Source organism: Neofelis nebulosa, chromosome 5 (assembly GCF_028018385.1).
Source record: "Neofelis nebulosa isolate mNeoNeb1 chromosome 5, mNeoNeb1.pri, whole genome shotgun sequence".
Taxonomy (NCBI): Eukaryota; Metazoa; Chordata; class Mammalia; order Carnivora; family Felidae; genus Neofelis; species Neofelis nebulosa.
This window is the reverse complement of record NC_080786.1, coordinates 92,580,169-92,596,222: the sequence shown is the minus strand read 5'-3', so window position 1 is coordinate 92,596,222 and position 16,054 is coordinate 92,580,169. Positions and strand designations below refer to the sequence as shown.

The 16,054-nt window shown below is 34.9% G+C and overlaps 1 protein-coding gene and 1 non-coding gene across 8 annotated transcripts in view; both read left to right on the top strand.

Moving 5' to 3' along the window:
* Window positions 1–16,054, top strand: part of STXBP5L (syntaxin binding protein 5L) — a 387,308-nt gene that overhangs the window by 79,424 nt on the left and 291,830 nt on the right. For all 7 annotated transcript variants that reach the window (XM_058731249.1, XM_058731254.1, XM_058731252.1 and 4 more), the window contains exons 4-5: window positions 8,352–8,433; window positions 12,585–12,685. In XM_058731249.1, the coding sequence (XP_058587232.1) occupies window positions 8,352–8,433; window positions 12,585–12,685 (183 nt within the window). The remainder of the gene's footprint in view (window positions 1–8,351; window positions 8,434–12,584; window positions 12,686–16,054) is intronic.
* On the top strand, window positions 8,629–8,738 carry LOC131513246 (U6 spliceosomal RNA). The gene has a single exon (XR_009262478.1). It is a non-coding gene; the product is annotated as a U6 spliceosomal RNA (small nuclear RNA).

Genomic DNA, 16,054 nt, shown 5'->3' with positions numbered 1-16,054 from the left:
TTCTGCAGGAGAGACCCCACTGTTGCCCCTGGGACCAAGGCCCATAAAGCATGCAGCTCAGGAAACAAGGTGTTGGCAACGTTTGTGCTGATCTTCTCTGGGAGGGGAGCCATAATGCTGTGATTGAGGAAAGTGTGACTGGAAAGGGTGGATCCACTGAAGTCTGGGGGTCTAGGGTTGGCATACACAAGTTAGATAGTGAGTGTTGGGCCTGTGTTGGTTCCCATTGATGGCTATGTGATCATGCTGGTGGGGGAAGAAAATGGCACCTGCCAGCTCCTTTGTTCCTGGAGAAGTCCCTCAGTGAACCCTGCCCTCCAGACATGCTCTGAGATTAGTAAATAACTCTTCCTCCAGTCTGCCTGAGATGTTTATTAAATTGCTGCTTCTGTGCTATATCTCTGTGGGCTTTTTGTAGTGCTGTCTCTTTAAAAGCAGAGACAGCTTCTGATTGCCTCTGGGCTCTCCCAGAACTGAGAAGCTTATTTTTTAAATTCCAGGTTTTAAGTCATGCTGGTTGTCAGCACTCACAAAATTTGGCCACTCACTCTAGTTTTCAAAGCCAAATGTCATGGGGATTCGTCTTTCTCATGTGGGCTTCCCAGTGTGATAGTCTGTTTCTCTCCCTTCTCTGTGCCTGATGCTGTCTCCCCCCTTGGACAGCCTATGGTCTGTTTAGCTCCCTACCACATCGCTGCTCTTCCTACCTCTTTGATGTGGCCTCCTTTCTATTACAGTTAGTTTTGGAGTTTGTTCTGCCCATATTGTTTTCTGGGTTATTATCTCGTTATATGGAGTTATCTCTGGAGTGTTATATATTCATGGGACAAAAGGGTGAACTTAGGGTTCTCCTACTTTGCCATCTTTCCAGCCTCTCTTACCTCTTTTTAATGACAGCCATTCTGACAGGTATGAGGTAATAGCTCTTACATTTCCCTGGTGATTATTGAGGTTGGGAATTTTCTTTTTACCTATTGACCATTTGTATGTCTTTGTGAAAATGTCTGTTCAGGTCTTCTGTCCAATTTTTTAAAAATTTTGCTTTTGATTTTTAAGCATTCCTTATACATTTTGGATATTAACCTCTTATCTGATATATGGTTTGCAAATATTTTCTTCCATTATACATATTGCTTCTTCATTCTGTTGTTTGTTTTGCTATATAGTAGCTTTTTGGTTTGATGTAGTCCCATTCGTTTATATTTATTTTTGTTACTTGTGCTTTTGGTGTCATAAGCAAAATTGTCAATATCAATGTAAAGGAGATTTTTGCCTCTGTTTTCTTGCAGTATTTTTTTGGGGGGGTGTTTAGGTTTTATATTTAAGCCTTTAATACATTTCATGTTAATATTTCTGAATGATGTGAGATAGGGGTTCAGTTTCATTTTTTTTTCACATGTGAATATCCATTTCTGTACAGAGAAAACACCCAATACCATTTATTGAACAACCTGTCTTTTCCCTATTGTGTGTTCTAGGCTCCTTTGTCAAATATCAGTTGACTGTATATGTGTGGACTTATTTCTGGGCTCTTGATTCTGTTTCACTGGTATGTGTCTGTTTTTATGCTAGAATCATACTGTTTTGGTTATTATAGCTTTCTAATATAGTTTGAAATCAGGAAGTGTGATACCTCCAGCTTTAGGTTTGTTTCTTAGGAGTACTTTGGTTCCTTGGTTCTTTTGTGGTTCCATAAAAATTTTAGGATTTTTTTTTCTATTTCTGCGAAAACTGGAATTTTGATAGGAATTACAACAAATCTGTGGATAGCTTTGGGTAGTATGGACATTTTAACAGTATTAATTCTTCCAGTTCACGAACACAGGATATCTTTCTATTTGTGTCTTCTTCAATTTACTTCATCAGTATCTTAAATTTTTTATTTTACAAATCTTTCACCTCCTTGTTTAAATGTATTCCTAAGTATTTTATTGTTGTTGTTGTGCATGTGTGTTTTTCTATTACTGTAAGAAGGTTTTGTTTTCTTTATTACTCTTTCTGATCTTTTGTTGTTAATGTATAGAAATGAAACTGATTTTTGTATGCTGATTTTATATCCTGCAACTTTACTAAATTCATTTATTCTAATATTTTTTGGTATTATCTTTAGGTTTTTCTACATATAATTTTATGTCATCCACAGAGATAATTTTACTTCTTCCTTTATGATTTAGATGTCTTTTATTTCTTTTTCTTATTTTATTGCTTTTCCTAGGACTTCTAGTACTATGTTGAATGGGTGTCATGAGAGTGGGCACTGTTGTTCTCTTGATTTTATTTATTTTTATTTTTTAAAGTTTATTTATTTATTTTGAGAGAGGGGGAGAAAGAGAATGAGAGAATGCATCGGAAAGGCAGAGAGCAAGGGAGAGAGAGAGAATCCCAGGAAGGCTCCACACGGTCAGTGCAGAGCCAGATGTGGGGGTCGAACTCACAAACCATGCCATAATGATTTGAGCCAAAATCAAGAGTTGGTCACTTAACTGACTAAGCCACCCAAGGTGCCCCCTCTTGATTTTAGAGGAAAAGCTTCCAACTTCTTTCACCAAGTATGATGTTAGCTGTGGGCTTGTGGTATATGGCCTTTATTATATTAAGGTATCTTCTTTCTATACCCAATTTATTGGGAGTTTTTTTTTTTCATGAAAGCATGTTGAATTTTGTCAAATGGTTTTTTCTTCATCTTCTAGAGAATTATATGATTTTTATCTTTCATTTGTTAATGTGGTGTATTATTTTGTTTACTTATGTATGTTGGACCATCCTTTCATCTCAGTGATTAATCCTACTTAGTCTTGGTGTCTGATTCATTTTGTATGCTGTGGAATTGGTTTGCTAATATTTTGGAGAGAATTTTTGCATCTATATTCATCAGGGATATTGGCCTATAATTTTCATTTCCTGTACTGTCCTTTTCTGGATTTGGTATCAGAGTAAGGTTGACCTTGTAAACTAAGTTTGAGGGTGTTGTCTCCTCTTAATTTTTTTAGAAGACTTTGAAAAAGATTGGCATTAATTCTTTAAATGTTCTGTGGAACCATCTGGTCCTGGGCTTTCTTTTGTTGGGAGGTTTTGATTATTGCTTCAATCTCTGTAGCCATTGTTACTCTGTTTAGATTTTCTGTTTCTTCATTACTTATTCTTGGTAGGTTTCATGTTTCTAGGAATTTATCCATTGCTTTTGGGTTATCCAATTTGTTGATGTATAGTTGTTCATAGTAGTTTCTTATGATTCTTTGTATTTCTGTGGGGTCACGTTTAATGTCTTCTCTTTCATTTGTAAGTTTATTTTCCTCTTTTTTTCTTGATTGATCTAGCTAAAGGCTTATTTTGTTTATCCCTCCAAAAATAAACATGGCTCTTAGTTTTATTGATTTTTTTCAATAAAAAAATAAAAAATCTCTAATCTTTATTTCAGTTATTTCCTCCCTGAGTTTTATAATTTCCTTTTTTTCCCTGTTAATTCGGGCTTAGTTTGTTCTTTTTCTAATTCCTTTTGGTGTAAAATGGTTGTTTATTTGAGATCTTTCTTTTTTCTTAATTTAGGCATTTGTGGCTATAAACTTTCCTTGTAAAACTGCTTTTCCTACCTCCCATAAGTTTTGGTGTGTCTTATTTTCTTTTTTTCAACGTTTTTTTTAAATTTATTTTTGGGACAGAGAGAGACAGAGCATGAACGGGGGAGGGGCAGAGAGAGAGGGAGACACAGAATCGGAAACAGGCTCCAGGCTCCGAGCCATCAGCCCAGAGCCTGACGCGGGGCTCGAACTCACGGACCGCGAGATCGTGACCTGGCTGAAGTCGGACGCTTAACCGACTGCGCCACCCAGGCGCCCCGGTGTGTCTTATTTTCATTTACATTTGTCTCAAGATACTTTATGATTTTCCTTTTGGTTTCTCCTCTTATCCATTGGTTGTTCAGGATTGTTTGTGTGTTTTTCTTTCTTTTTAAAATTTTCAAGTTTATTTATTTATTTTGAGGCAGAGAGCAGGGAAGGGGTAGAGAGGGAGAGAGAGAAAATTCTAGGTGGTACAGAGCCCAATGTGGGGCTCAAACCCACAAACCATGAGATCATGACTTGAGCTGAAATCAAGAATCAGATGCTTACTGACAGCCACCCAGGCACCCTACAATTTTGCATTGTTTAAATTCTATTTTAGTGAATTTTTCAGCTTTCCTTCTGTTACTGATTTTTAGTATAATACCACTGTGGTCAGAAAAGATACTATAAATTGTTTCAATATTCTTGCTTTGTGTGCCAACATATGATATATCCTGGAGAATGTTTTGTATGCCCTTGAAAAAAAATGTGTATTCCGGTCTCTTGAATGTAATGTTCTTTATATGTCTGTCAGGTCCATTTGGGCTGTAGTGTTATTTAGGTCCACTATTTCCTTCTTAATTCTGTGTGGATGATTTCTCTAATGTTGAAAGTGGGGTGTTTAAGTACCTTACTATTATTGTGTTCCCTTCTATTTTACCCTCCAGTTGTGATAATATTTGCTTTAAATATTTAGGTGCTTCAGTGATGGTACATACATATTTATAACTGTTATATCCTCTTGATGAATTGACCCCTTTATTACTATATTGTGACTTTTTCCTTTTGCCACTGATTTTGACTAAAAGTCTGTTTTATCTGACATCAGTATATTTTGGGTTACCATTTGCATGGAATGTCCTTTATCATCCCTTCAATTTCAGCCTATGTATATCTGTAAAGCTAAAGAGAGTCTTTTGCAGACCACATATCATTGGATCTCGTTTCTTATCCATTTAGGCATTTTGTGTCTTTTGATTGGAGAATTCGTTTATTTACATTTAAATAATAGATAGGTAAGTACTTGCTATTGCCATTTTAAAAATTATTTTCTGAATTTTTAATTTCTTTGTCCTTTGTTCTTTTTTTTCTCTTTTAATTTGTGTTATATATATATATATATATATATTTATGTACTTTATATATAAATATATATATATATATATTTATGTACTTTAATTCCTTTCATTTTATCTTTTATGTAACAACTATAGATTTTTTTTTCTTTTTGGTTACTATAAGGCTTATATAAAACATCTTAGAAATATAATAGTCTAAGCTGATAACAGCTCACTTTCAATCATGTACAAAAACTCTACACTTTTATTTCACCTCCCCCAACAATTTATGGAATTGTCACATTTTACATCTTTATATATTGTGCATCCATTAACAAATTATTGTAGCTACAGTTCTTTAAATATTATCCTTAGTTTTTATAATAGAGATAAAAGTGATTTATATACCACCATTAAAATACTAGGGTATTCTGAATTTATGTATTTATTTACTCTTTATAGTGAGTTTTATACTTTTATGTTTTTATGTTGTTACATAATGTCCTTTCATTTCAGCTTGAATCCCCTTTCATGTTTTATTAACAGCAAGTTTAGTGGTAATGAACTCCCTTAGCCATTGTTTGTCTGGGAATGTCTTTATTGTTCCTTCATTTCTGAAGGACTGTTTGGCTGGGTGTAGTGTTCTTGGTTGGCAGATTTTTTCTTTCACTACTTTGAATATAATATCCCACTACCTCCTGGCCTGCAAGATTTCTGCAGAGAAATCTACTGATAGACTTATGTGAGTTCCTTTGTATATGACAAGTTGCTTTTCTCTTGTTGCTTTCAAAATTATCTCCTTGTCTTTGACTTTAAACGTTTGATTATAATTTTTCTGAGTAATTTCTGGGTTGATCTTGCTTGGGTTCCTTTAAAAAATTTTTTAAAAAAATATTTGTTTATTTTTGAGAGACAGAATGCGAGCAGAGGAGGGCAGAGAGAGTGGGAGACACAGAATTTTAAGCAGGCTCCAGGCTCTGAGGTGTCAGCATGGTGCCTGACATGCAACTTGAACTCACAAACTGTGAGATCATGACCTGAACTGAAGTCAGATGCTTAACCGACTGAGCCACCCAAGTGCCCCATGAGTTCCTTTGAACTTCCTGTACCTGGATATCTACGTCTTTTCCACAGTTTGAGAAGTTTTCAACTATTTTTCTTAAATAATCTCTCTGCTTCTTTCTCTTCCTTCTCTGGGACTCTTATGATGCAAATACCAACTTGCTTGATGGTATCCCATAATTTACTTAGACTTTCTTCACTCTTTTTTTGTTCTTCTGTTTAATTTCAGATGATTTATCTTTGAGTTTGCTAATCCTTTTGTGTGATCAGTCCTGTTATTGAAGCTATGTTCTAAATTTTTCATTTCTGGCATTGTATTCTTGAGCTCTAGGATTTCTGTTTGGTTCTTTTTTTATAGTTTCTGTTTATTAAATGTATTTTGTTCATGAATTGTTTTTCTGATTTTGTTTAGTTTTGTTCCTTTTGCATTTTCATTCACTTTTTAAAAAGATGATTATTTTGAATTCTTTTCTGGGTAAATCATAGATTTCCATTTTTGGGGGGTCTGTTACTGGAGTGCTATCAGTGCTCTTTGGTAGTGTCATATATATTTAATTCTTCATGATCTATGTTGCCTTGCATTGGTGTCTGTGCATTTGCAGGAGCAAATGCCTCTTTCAGTTTTTATAGAATGGAAGGTAAAGGCCTTCTCTTGTCTGTTCCTTGGACTGATAGTATTACTTCTAGAATCACAGTTGTGCTGGGTTGGAGCTGGTTACAAGGCTGTCACTGGATCTGCGGTAGAGTCTGTGGTTGGGCTTGTTACCAGGGCTTAGGCCAGTGTGGATCACTTCTGGTCCCTGGGTGCATACTACTGTAGTGCCTGTAGTACTTTGTTAGTAGGGTGGTACTGGACAAGGCTTTACATGTGGCTCCTGTTATCAGGTAAGTAGACAGTGGGTTTATTATCAGGTAGATGGTGGGTGTGGCTCCCATCAGATCCCTGGGAGAACTGCTGCCTCCTTACTTGATGGCTCCCTAGGTAGGCAGGATTGACCCTAGACTGTACCTAAGAGGTGCTGGAACTGAGCCTCAGGGCTGTTTTACAATCCACAAGAAAGATTAGGATTCTCAGACTGGCTCTGTGGACAGAGATGGGCATGTCTCCCTCCAGGTCACTGAATAGGCTGAATTGGTCCCTGATCATGGCTTAAGGGGCTCAAGTTGAGTATAGGGACCTTTTAGGATCTTTTGGAGTACAGTTGTAGCTCTTACCAAGCCCCTGTGCCTGTAAAACAGCTCATGGATTGAGGCTGGAGGTGTCTCCTGTCAGGTCCCTGTGGCAGCAGGACTATTCACAGGCTGCAGTTGGAGGGGTTGGAACTGAATATAGGGCCCTTTCAGAGTTATCAGGATTGCAGGTAAGAATGTTCCCCACTGGGATCCTGGACCCTCAGGATTGCTGGCTGGCTGTGACCGTGAGGAGGCTGGGATCATGTATAGGCCCTTTTAGGATCATTGGGAGGACAGATGGGAGTGACTACAGCCTGGACCTCTTGCCAGCAGGCCTACTTGTGGACTGTGGCTGGAAGGGGCCCAGAGTAGAATATGGGGCTCTTTCCAGATCTTCAGATGCATAGATGGTAGTATCCTCCACTGGGACTCTGGACCCTCAGGACTGCTGGCCGACTGTTAGACTGTTGCTGTGAGGAAGATAGATCCCTTTCAGGATCTCTAGGGGCACAGGCAAGAGTGTCTCCAACAGGGTCACTGTGCCAGCAAGATTGTTCCTAGACTGTGGCTGAGAAAGTCTAGAGCCTAGTTACAAGGTTGTTTAAGAATCTATGGTCTGCTTGAATTTGGTGGGCTTACTTCCAGTGGCTCCTGCACTGTACCCAAGAGGAGCTAGAGCTGGTTCAAAGACCACTTCCAGTCCACAACTGATGTAAGGTCTGTATGACTACCACCTGATTTGGGTAGGAGTGATTCTTCCAGGTCTCTTGGCATATAGCAAATTCTGGTGACCCCAAGTTGAATGGGGGCTGTAGCTGAGTTCTGAGGGGGGGGTGCAGAGCTATTTCTATTTCTGTAGTTGAGACTACAGTCAGTAAATCAGTTGCCTGGAGTAAGCCTGCCTTCTTAAAACAACTCTTTTCATTCTTGGACTGCACTGGGGTTTTGCAGCCTCCTATATGGATCTGGAAGCTCCCAGGAAGGCACTTTTGTCTGTGCATGGATGCCAAGTTGTTGTCAAGAAGGGCATTTGTGCAAGAGATGTCCTATTTGGCCATTTTGTTGTCCTGTGTTACATAATGTTATTTGCATCAACTAAGATATTTTGACTCTTTATTTACAAAAATCAGGATAACTTAAAAGCAAAACATTAGATGCTAAGTAAGTTAGTTTTTTCTTTACTAATTAATACTAGTACTAAGTAAAATCTTAGAATCCTTGACATTTATTATATTAGACTCGGGAGACCTGGAGTTGATTGTTATTGCCAACATGAAAGTGGTGCAGCAGTCCTGCAGCTCCAGTTCTTGATCAATGAGGTAAGGATTTTCTTGACTATCACAGAGGCATACACATATGCACTGCATTAGTTGATGTGATCTTTTTAATATTATGATATATAAAAATATATTATTTTTATTTAAATATGTTATATTTTGTATATTCTAAATGCTTAAAGATATGTATGTGTGAAATATTATTCATGGTCACATTTCTTAAAAAAGAATATTTCAGTGCTCACTTTGGCAGCACACATACTAAAACTGGAATGATACAGAGAAAGATTAGCATGGCCCCTGTGCAAGGATGACATGCAAATTTGTAAAAGACTATTTTAGTATTTGTCAATTCATTAGATTGTAAAGGAAAAAGGTCGTACCAGAAGAATGTTATTGTTATTCAGCATAATTTACAGATTATTTAATTTTTTTAAACTTACTAAAACCCATTGCTTCCTTGATCACTAAATTTTTTTCTGCATGCCAACTTAAATTTTATAATCCAGCACTAACTTCATGTTTTGCCTTTATCTTTCATGAAATAATCTTTTCAGTTATTTACCTATGGGTTCTGCTATCTATATATTTATACATATTTGTTGGTATATGTATGCATTTTTATTTATTTGTATATCCATAGGTATTATGACAATTGACTCCCTACTCCATCCCTGTTTTTATAGACCTATGGTGATAAAGAGCCTCCTAAAGACAAAGTATGTAATTAATTATAAAGCTCAGAAAGGTTGCAGATCTTTCATTAGTTGAAGACTTCTTAAAGCCTTCTGGACTCATATTTTTATTCATATTTTAAGTGGGTCATTGAGTTTTCTAGAGCTGTGTTCAATTAAGTGAGCCAGTCAATGCAAAAATGCTTTAAGGATTTGTGCCATACTGGGGTGCCTGGGTGGCTCAGTTAAGCGTCCAACTCTTTTTTTTTTTAATTAATTTTTTTTAACGTTTATTCATTATTGAGAGACATAGACAGAGCATGAGCATGGGAGGGGCAGAGAGAGGAGACACAGAACCTGAAGCAGGCTCCAGGCTCCAAGCCACCAGCACAGAGCCCCTTGTAGGTTTGAACTCACAAACCGTGAGATCATGACCTGAGCCAAAGTCAGACACCCAACTGGCTGAGCCACCCAGGTGCCCCTAAGTGTCCAACTCTTGATATCTTCTCAGGTTCTGATCTGGTGGTTGTGAGATTGAACCCTGCATCCGGCTCCATGCTGAGCATGGAGCCTGCTTGGGATTTTCTCTCTCCTTCTCTCTCTGCCCCTCCCCCACTCATGCATATGTGCTCTTTCTCTCTCTCAAAATAATAATAATAATAATAATAATAATAAGAAGAAGAAGAAGAAGAAGCATTTGTGCTGTACTGAATTTAGGCACATAGCAGACTCAACTCAGTGCCTTGAGAAAAAGAAAATGAATTATTGCTGATTGTTTCCTTATGACATGAATGATGATTTTATTCACTATCTCCATATATTTACCTATATTTTTTCTAAAAATTTTATAATCATAAACATGGGTAAAATGGTTCATAGAGCTTTGTATCAGAGATAGTTAGGGCATGAAAAATTTGTGATGTTGGCAAATGTCCACCCTTTACTTCTTTTGGCTGAAAATCTTTCTCAGAAGATTGACAAACCTAAAATCTTTCTCAGAAGATTGACAAACCTAGCATATTTTACCTTATAGTCATATTTACTATGGGATACCACAATGAGAGAGGGAGATAAAGAAGAAAAGGGAAAATTTTAAAAAACATTTTATTATAATACTTGTCATTAGTATTTAGAATGCCAACCTTTTTGAAGTCTCTGTAACTCTTAGTAGAGTGATCTCAGCCTTTTGCCTTCTGCATGGCTGTTCACTAGCAGGTATAACTTGTTTCTAGGTGATTTTCTCTCATTTTGATCCTCTGAGAATCATCTTGAAATCCTTAGGTTTACTTCTGTGCTGTATAACTAAGTAAAAAGAAAGCCTTTAACATCCTTCAGTTTCCATCATCTAACCAGAACTAGTTACCCTGATCCATCTTACACTCAGCTCTTTTACTTTTTTCCAAACTTTCTAGTCTGACCTCATGGCTGGTGTTTTTATTTGTTTTTAATCTTTTCACAAATTTTTATTACTTGTGCTTTTTACAGATTCACTTTGCTTTTATAAATAAGTCCTAGACACCTGCTGATGTGCTTACTTTTTTATGTGTCTTATAATCTTTATTGGTGGTGTTACGCTCAGTGGTACTGTTCATGTCCCTCCAAAATGATAAATTGTTTCCTATTTTTGTCATAGAATTAGTAATTCTATGACTTCCTTCTTAGATTTATTTGGCTAGTAAACTGATGTTGAACATATGTTGCTTTATTTTAATTCCATTGCCTTTGGCATATTGTATCTTTTGTATAGTACATAACTATTTATAGAATTTTTATTAATTTCATGTATCATGTTCTATCCCCACCCTAGTCTAAGTGAATTTCCATTGTCCTTAGAAAGGAGATCAACATCCTATATCTAAAAAAATTAGCCTATCAAGCACTGGCAAGCAATCCTAGTAACATTCCAGTTTGTTTATAAGAAACATTTGGGGACAGTTTATACATAAAACAAGCAAACACACATAAAAATCCTCAAGGCCTGTATACAGTACATTTTATTGCATGGAATGTAATTATGGGTTCATGTTAAAAAATATATATGAGTGTATACTTTTAATCATGTGTATTTATATACTAATATATAAATGTGCAAATTATATACATTTTAAACATATTTTAATGGATATACTCTTGGATTATGATTGATGTTTTAAAAGCTATTCTTTGAGCCTGAAATCACAGGTATACAATATGAGCAGAAGCATGATAGGATACATGAGCATTTTTGTCTTAGGAATCTAAATGTTCTTCTATAACAATTTCTATCTTCTCTTTTTTAATCCCTAATGAAGAAATAAATTCTGGGAATTTCATTATAGTTAATCTGATCATCTAAATGGGATAATCATATTGATATCTCCAGTTGATATTATAAACTATGAAAGGTTACTTGTAACAGAGTACTTTGGAAAATATGAAAAGAATTTTAGATATCTCAGGGTATGATGATTCTGCAAGATCTGGCATTTTCAGCTGGGAAACCTATAATGGTAAAACTTCTGACATAGTTTAAGATGTTCCTAGCTCACGTAAATAGTTTAAGCATACATATCTATGAAATCATACATGGCAGCTAGTTATCTGCCCTTATGGTATCTGCCATATTAAAAGGTAGAAAACATACTAGTGTATTTGAAATATAATTTATTTGTTATTTGGACATAATGTAAAAAAAAATCTTTGTATTATTTTTGTAGTTATACTGAATTCTAATTGGAGAAATGTTTTCTTTTATTAAAGGTGTTTTCTTTTACCACAGATGAAGCTTCTTGAAACCAGTTAATTCTTGAAAATAAATTATACCACATGTACTTTTTAGAAAATATATATAATTTACAACTGTATGGAGAATCTTTACAAATGGTGAATAAAATATAAATATAAAATATAAAATATGACCAGATTGCAATTTTAAAACTTGGTTGGATATTTTCTTTTCTGGAAAGCTACATAGTATGAGAAGTGAGAAAATTAAACTTAGTTTTTCCCAAGGAAAATATAAAAAATTTTTTTCTAAGGTTTTTTTAGTGTTTATTTATGTACTTTGAGAGAGAGAGAGCATGAGCAGGAGAGGAGCAGAAAGAGAAGGAGAGAGAGAATCCCAGGTAGGCTCTGCACTGTCAGCACAGAGCCTGATGTGGGGCTCAATCCCATGACTGCAAGATCATGACCGGAGCCAAAATCAGGAGTTGGACACTTACCTGAATGAGCCACCCAGGTGCCCCTACAAAAAATTTTTAATATCCATAACGATGCTACAATAATTATTTCTCTCCAGTGGCAAATGCATATTCCTTGAGCTAGTCATCCTGACTAGCAGTAGTTCACTTGCTTCTTCTATTCAGCATTCTTAGGCCTCCTGATTGAAGTATGTACAATAGTTTTCTTTACATTTCTAGGTTATATAGATACAAGTAACTCTTAAAGTAGTGTAAAAAAGAGCAAATCAGCTTGTTGGTTTTGCCTAACAAAAAACTCTTAAGGAAGTCACTCACTTACTTTGTCTTCTTTTTGTTTCAGGGTGCCTTGGTTAGTGCGAGTTCAGATGATACACTTCATTTGTGGAACCTTAGACAAAAAAGGCCAGCTATTCTTCATTCTCTTAAATTTAATCGAGAACGGTAAGAATGTCTGAGTTAAACAATTTCTTAATGTATGAAAAAAGTATTTCCTGAGAAGGAAGGTTAGGTTTCAAGGTTAACCTTGAAAGACTATTTTTTTCATTATCTTAATATCTAGAAATAACTTAATGTTAGCCTTGTTTTTATAGTTTATTTCATAGAAAATTCATAACTGATATAGATTTAATCATCTACTAATGGGGAACTCCTAACATTTTTATTCTCACTATAAACTGGCACTACAACAATGATGTGTTCTTTCCCCTAGGCCAGGGTGCTGAAAATGCCCTAAAATTTGAAAGTCAAGTAAATACTAAATGTATTTTTATACCTTTTGATCATGGCAATTGTGTCTTACATTTTCAGTCTTTTGCTTAAATATTTTTACATGAAAAAAATAGCAGGAGAAAGTTTTAGATTCCAAAAATATTTGTTGAGCAGTACTACACATTCAAGCTAAATGTTTTCAAAAATGACAATTTGATCAGAATTTAGATTCCCTCATTTTAGAATGAAATATTAATAATGAGAAAGAGAAAATTGAATGGAAATAGGAAAAATTAATAGGTTTTATTTCTAACTACCAAATTTTAATGTGTCTAGTGTTGTATTCAATTAGTCCTAGAACATAATTCACATCTACTCAATTGATAATCCACCTGGAGATAAAGTAAAATTTGTATTTCTTTATCTGTCTCTGTAATTTAACTATAAAATAACCTGATATTTGTTTATTATTTGGAAAACAATCTAACTCTTTGCAGTGAATGAGAAGGGCCATCACAGGAAAATTTGATGTTAATGAAAGGAAAAGAAACCCCTGAGAAGTAAATTTACACAGATTAGCAAGTACTATTCAAATTGAGGTAGGTGAATAATGGAGGCAGGCAGTCATTGCTGAGAACTCAAGATAGTACTTACATTGTTGAATAGTAATACTTTAATATGTAATCATCACTATATGGGCAGAGTTTAATGAAGTGAATCTCTTTATAGCTATGTGAGAAAATAGGATGGCAGTTATGCAGACATTCTTTTTTTTTTTTTTTTTTTTAACCTGAAGCTTTTTCTTTTTCTGTTTGGGTGCATACTATACTATTTAAATAATTAATCCTCAATATTCTGAGTAATATTCATGAGTATTATTTCTACAGTATTTTAGGATCTGGCATCAATGGAAATTTTTATTATACCTAGTATATTTTGAGAGGAGAGAATATATATTTTAGATGTTTGCTAAAACTAGATAGAGTTTATTTAGATCTAATTTTGGTTATATTATCTTAAATTTTAAAGTAATACAACAGAAGTTTCAGGATATTGAAAAATTTAAAGATCAGTCAAGAGTTGTTATACTATTCCTGTTTTTTACCACTAAAAATATCATGTACTCAGATATTGACATACTGATTTTTTCTCTTTCACTGTTTGTAAGATTTTGTTTGTTTCTTTGAATGGACTGAGTAGATCTGGCCCTACACTTCTGTGTAGATGGACAGAATAGGCTTTCCCCCCTTACAGTTGGAATATTGAAGGAAATTTTCTGGCTCCTTTCATGGTCCTTTGTGGAGTGGGGGAAAGAAATGATGGTGATGATTTCCAATTATACTTTTATTATCTCAACTGAAGTACATTTAACTGTTAGCAACATAAAAGAGCAAGCCGGCAGATTTTGGATAAGTTTAAATCATAGGAATTGTATAGGCACTGCTTATTTTAATGCTGACAAAAATGTGATATCTATGTGGTTGACAAAGATAAATTCATCATCTTGAATTTGAAAATAAATTATCTTGACTTGAAATAATCATTAACTGTCACATTCTCTTGTATAGGGGGGAAATATTTTTAAACTTATGATAAATAGAAGCCTTAAGTCTGTAAAGGAGAATTCAATCAAGCACTTTTTGGAACTCTACACCTTCTTAAATTAGTCATTTCACTATGTAAATTTCTATATATTCTTATGCTTATGCCAAATATATATTTAATTTATATATTTTATGCTATAAATTTTAGATTATTTTTTTATTAGGGCACCTTCAACCTTTGGTCTTAAAATCTTTGAGGCAGTAACAGTTGAGAAATAGGTTTAGATATTTCAGCTGCTTCTGGGGAATTATCCTTGGATTCCCTTAAAATCTGATTTTAAAGCTAAATATGGAAGAGCAACTGTTTTGATCTCTGTGATGCATGATCTGAAAATGAATAAAATAAGTCATTTATATTTTAGTCCTTGCTATCACTGATCATAAATTGTACAAAGTTGGGGAAAGCATAGAATTGTTTTATATGGTTCTCAAGTAAAATTCAATAGGTAGACTATGACATAAAGATGTTAAATTATTTATACTTATATCAGAGTTTATTTTTTCTATCTGTGGTGTTCTGATAATTAATATCATCAGAGTACTTCTAAGGAATATTAGCTAAGTTGCAGGGAAGTAATATTTTAAGAACCCTATAATTTATGAAATATCTAGCAAACTTGATCCATCAGAGTTGGCTTTTGAGGAAGTTTGTACCCCCAATTTGAAAGGTAGTATTGCATTATAAAGGTAACTTGAATTCTGTTTATTTAAGAATTTTCTTGAATAATTCATATTTAGCTGGTTTAACATTCAAAAGATGTAAGTTGTATATACAATGAAGGATCTTTCTTCCACTCTTCTTCCTTGGACATTTAGTTCCCCTCAGTTGAGGCAAGCAATGTTACTTATTAATTTATTATATCTTTCCAGAGCTTCATTATGTACATATATAGGCAAATACATGTAACATAATTTTCTTCCTTATGTATATATAAGCAAATATGAAAATACATATTTTTGTTACACAAATTATAGCATGTTTTACACTTTTGTCCTTTTTTCACTCTCTTTATAATTTATTCTAAAGATTATTCCTTATTAGTACATAAAAAGCTTCCTTATTCTATTTTATTTTACTTACTCTTTTGGTATGTGTGTAAATGTTACCAAATCAAGGAACTGTGTAGGGGTGCCTGGCTGGCTCAGTTGGTGAAGCATGTGACTCTTGATCTCAGTGTTGTGGGTTCGAGCCCCCTGTTGGGTGTAGAGATTATTTAAAAATAAAATCTTTAAACAAACACACATATTGGGGCGCCTGCATGGCTCAGTGGGTTAAGCATCCCACTCTTGATTTTGACTCAGGTCATGATCTCATGGTTGGTGGGATTGAGCCCCATGTTGGGCTCTGCATTGACAGCATGGAGCCTGCTTGGGATTCTCTCTCTCTCTCTCTCTCTCTCTCTCTCTCTCTCTTTCTCTTTCTGCCTCTCCCCCACTTGTGTGTGAGCATGTGCTCTCTCTCTCAAAATAAATAAATGAACATTTTAAAAAGCTACAT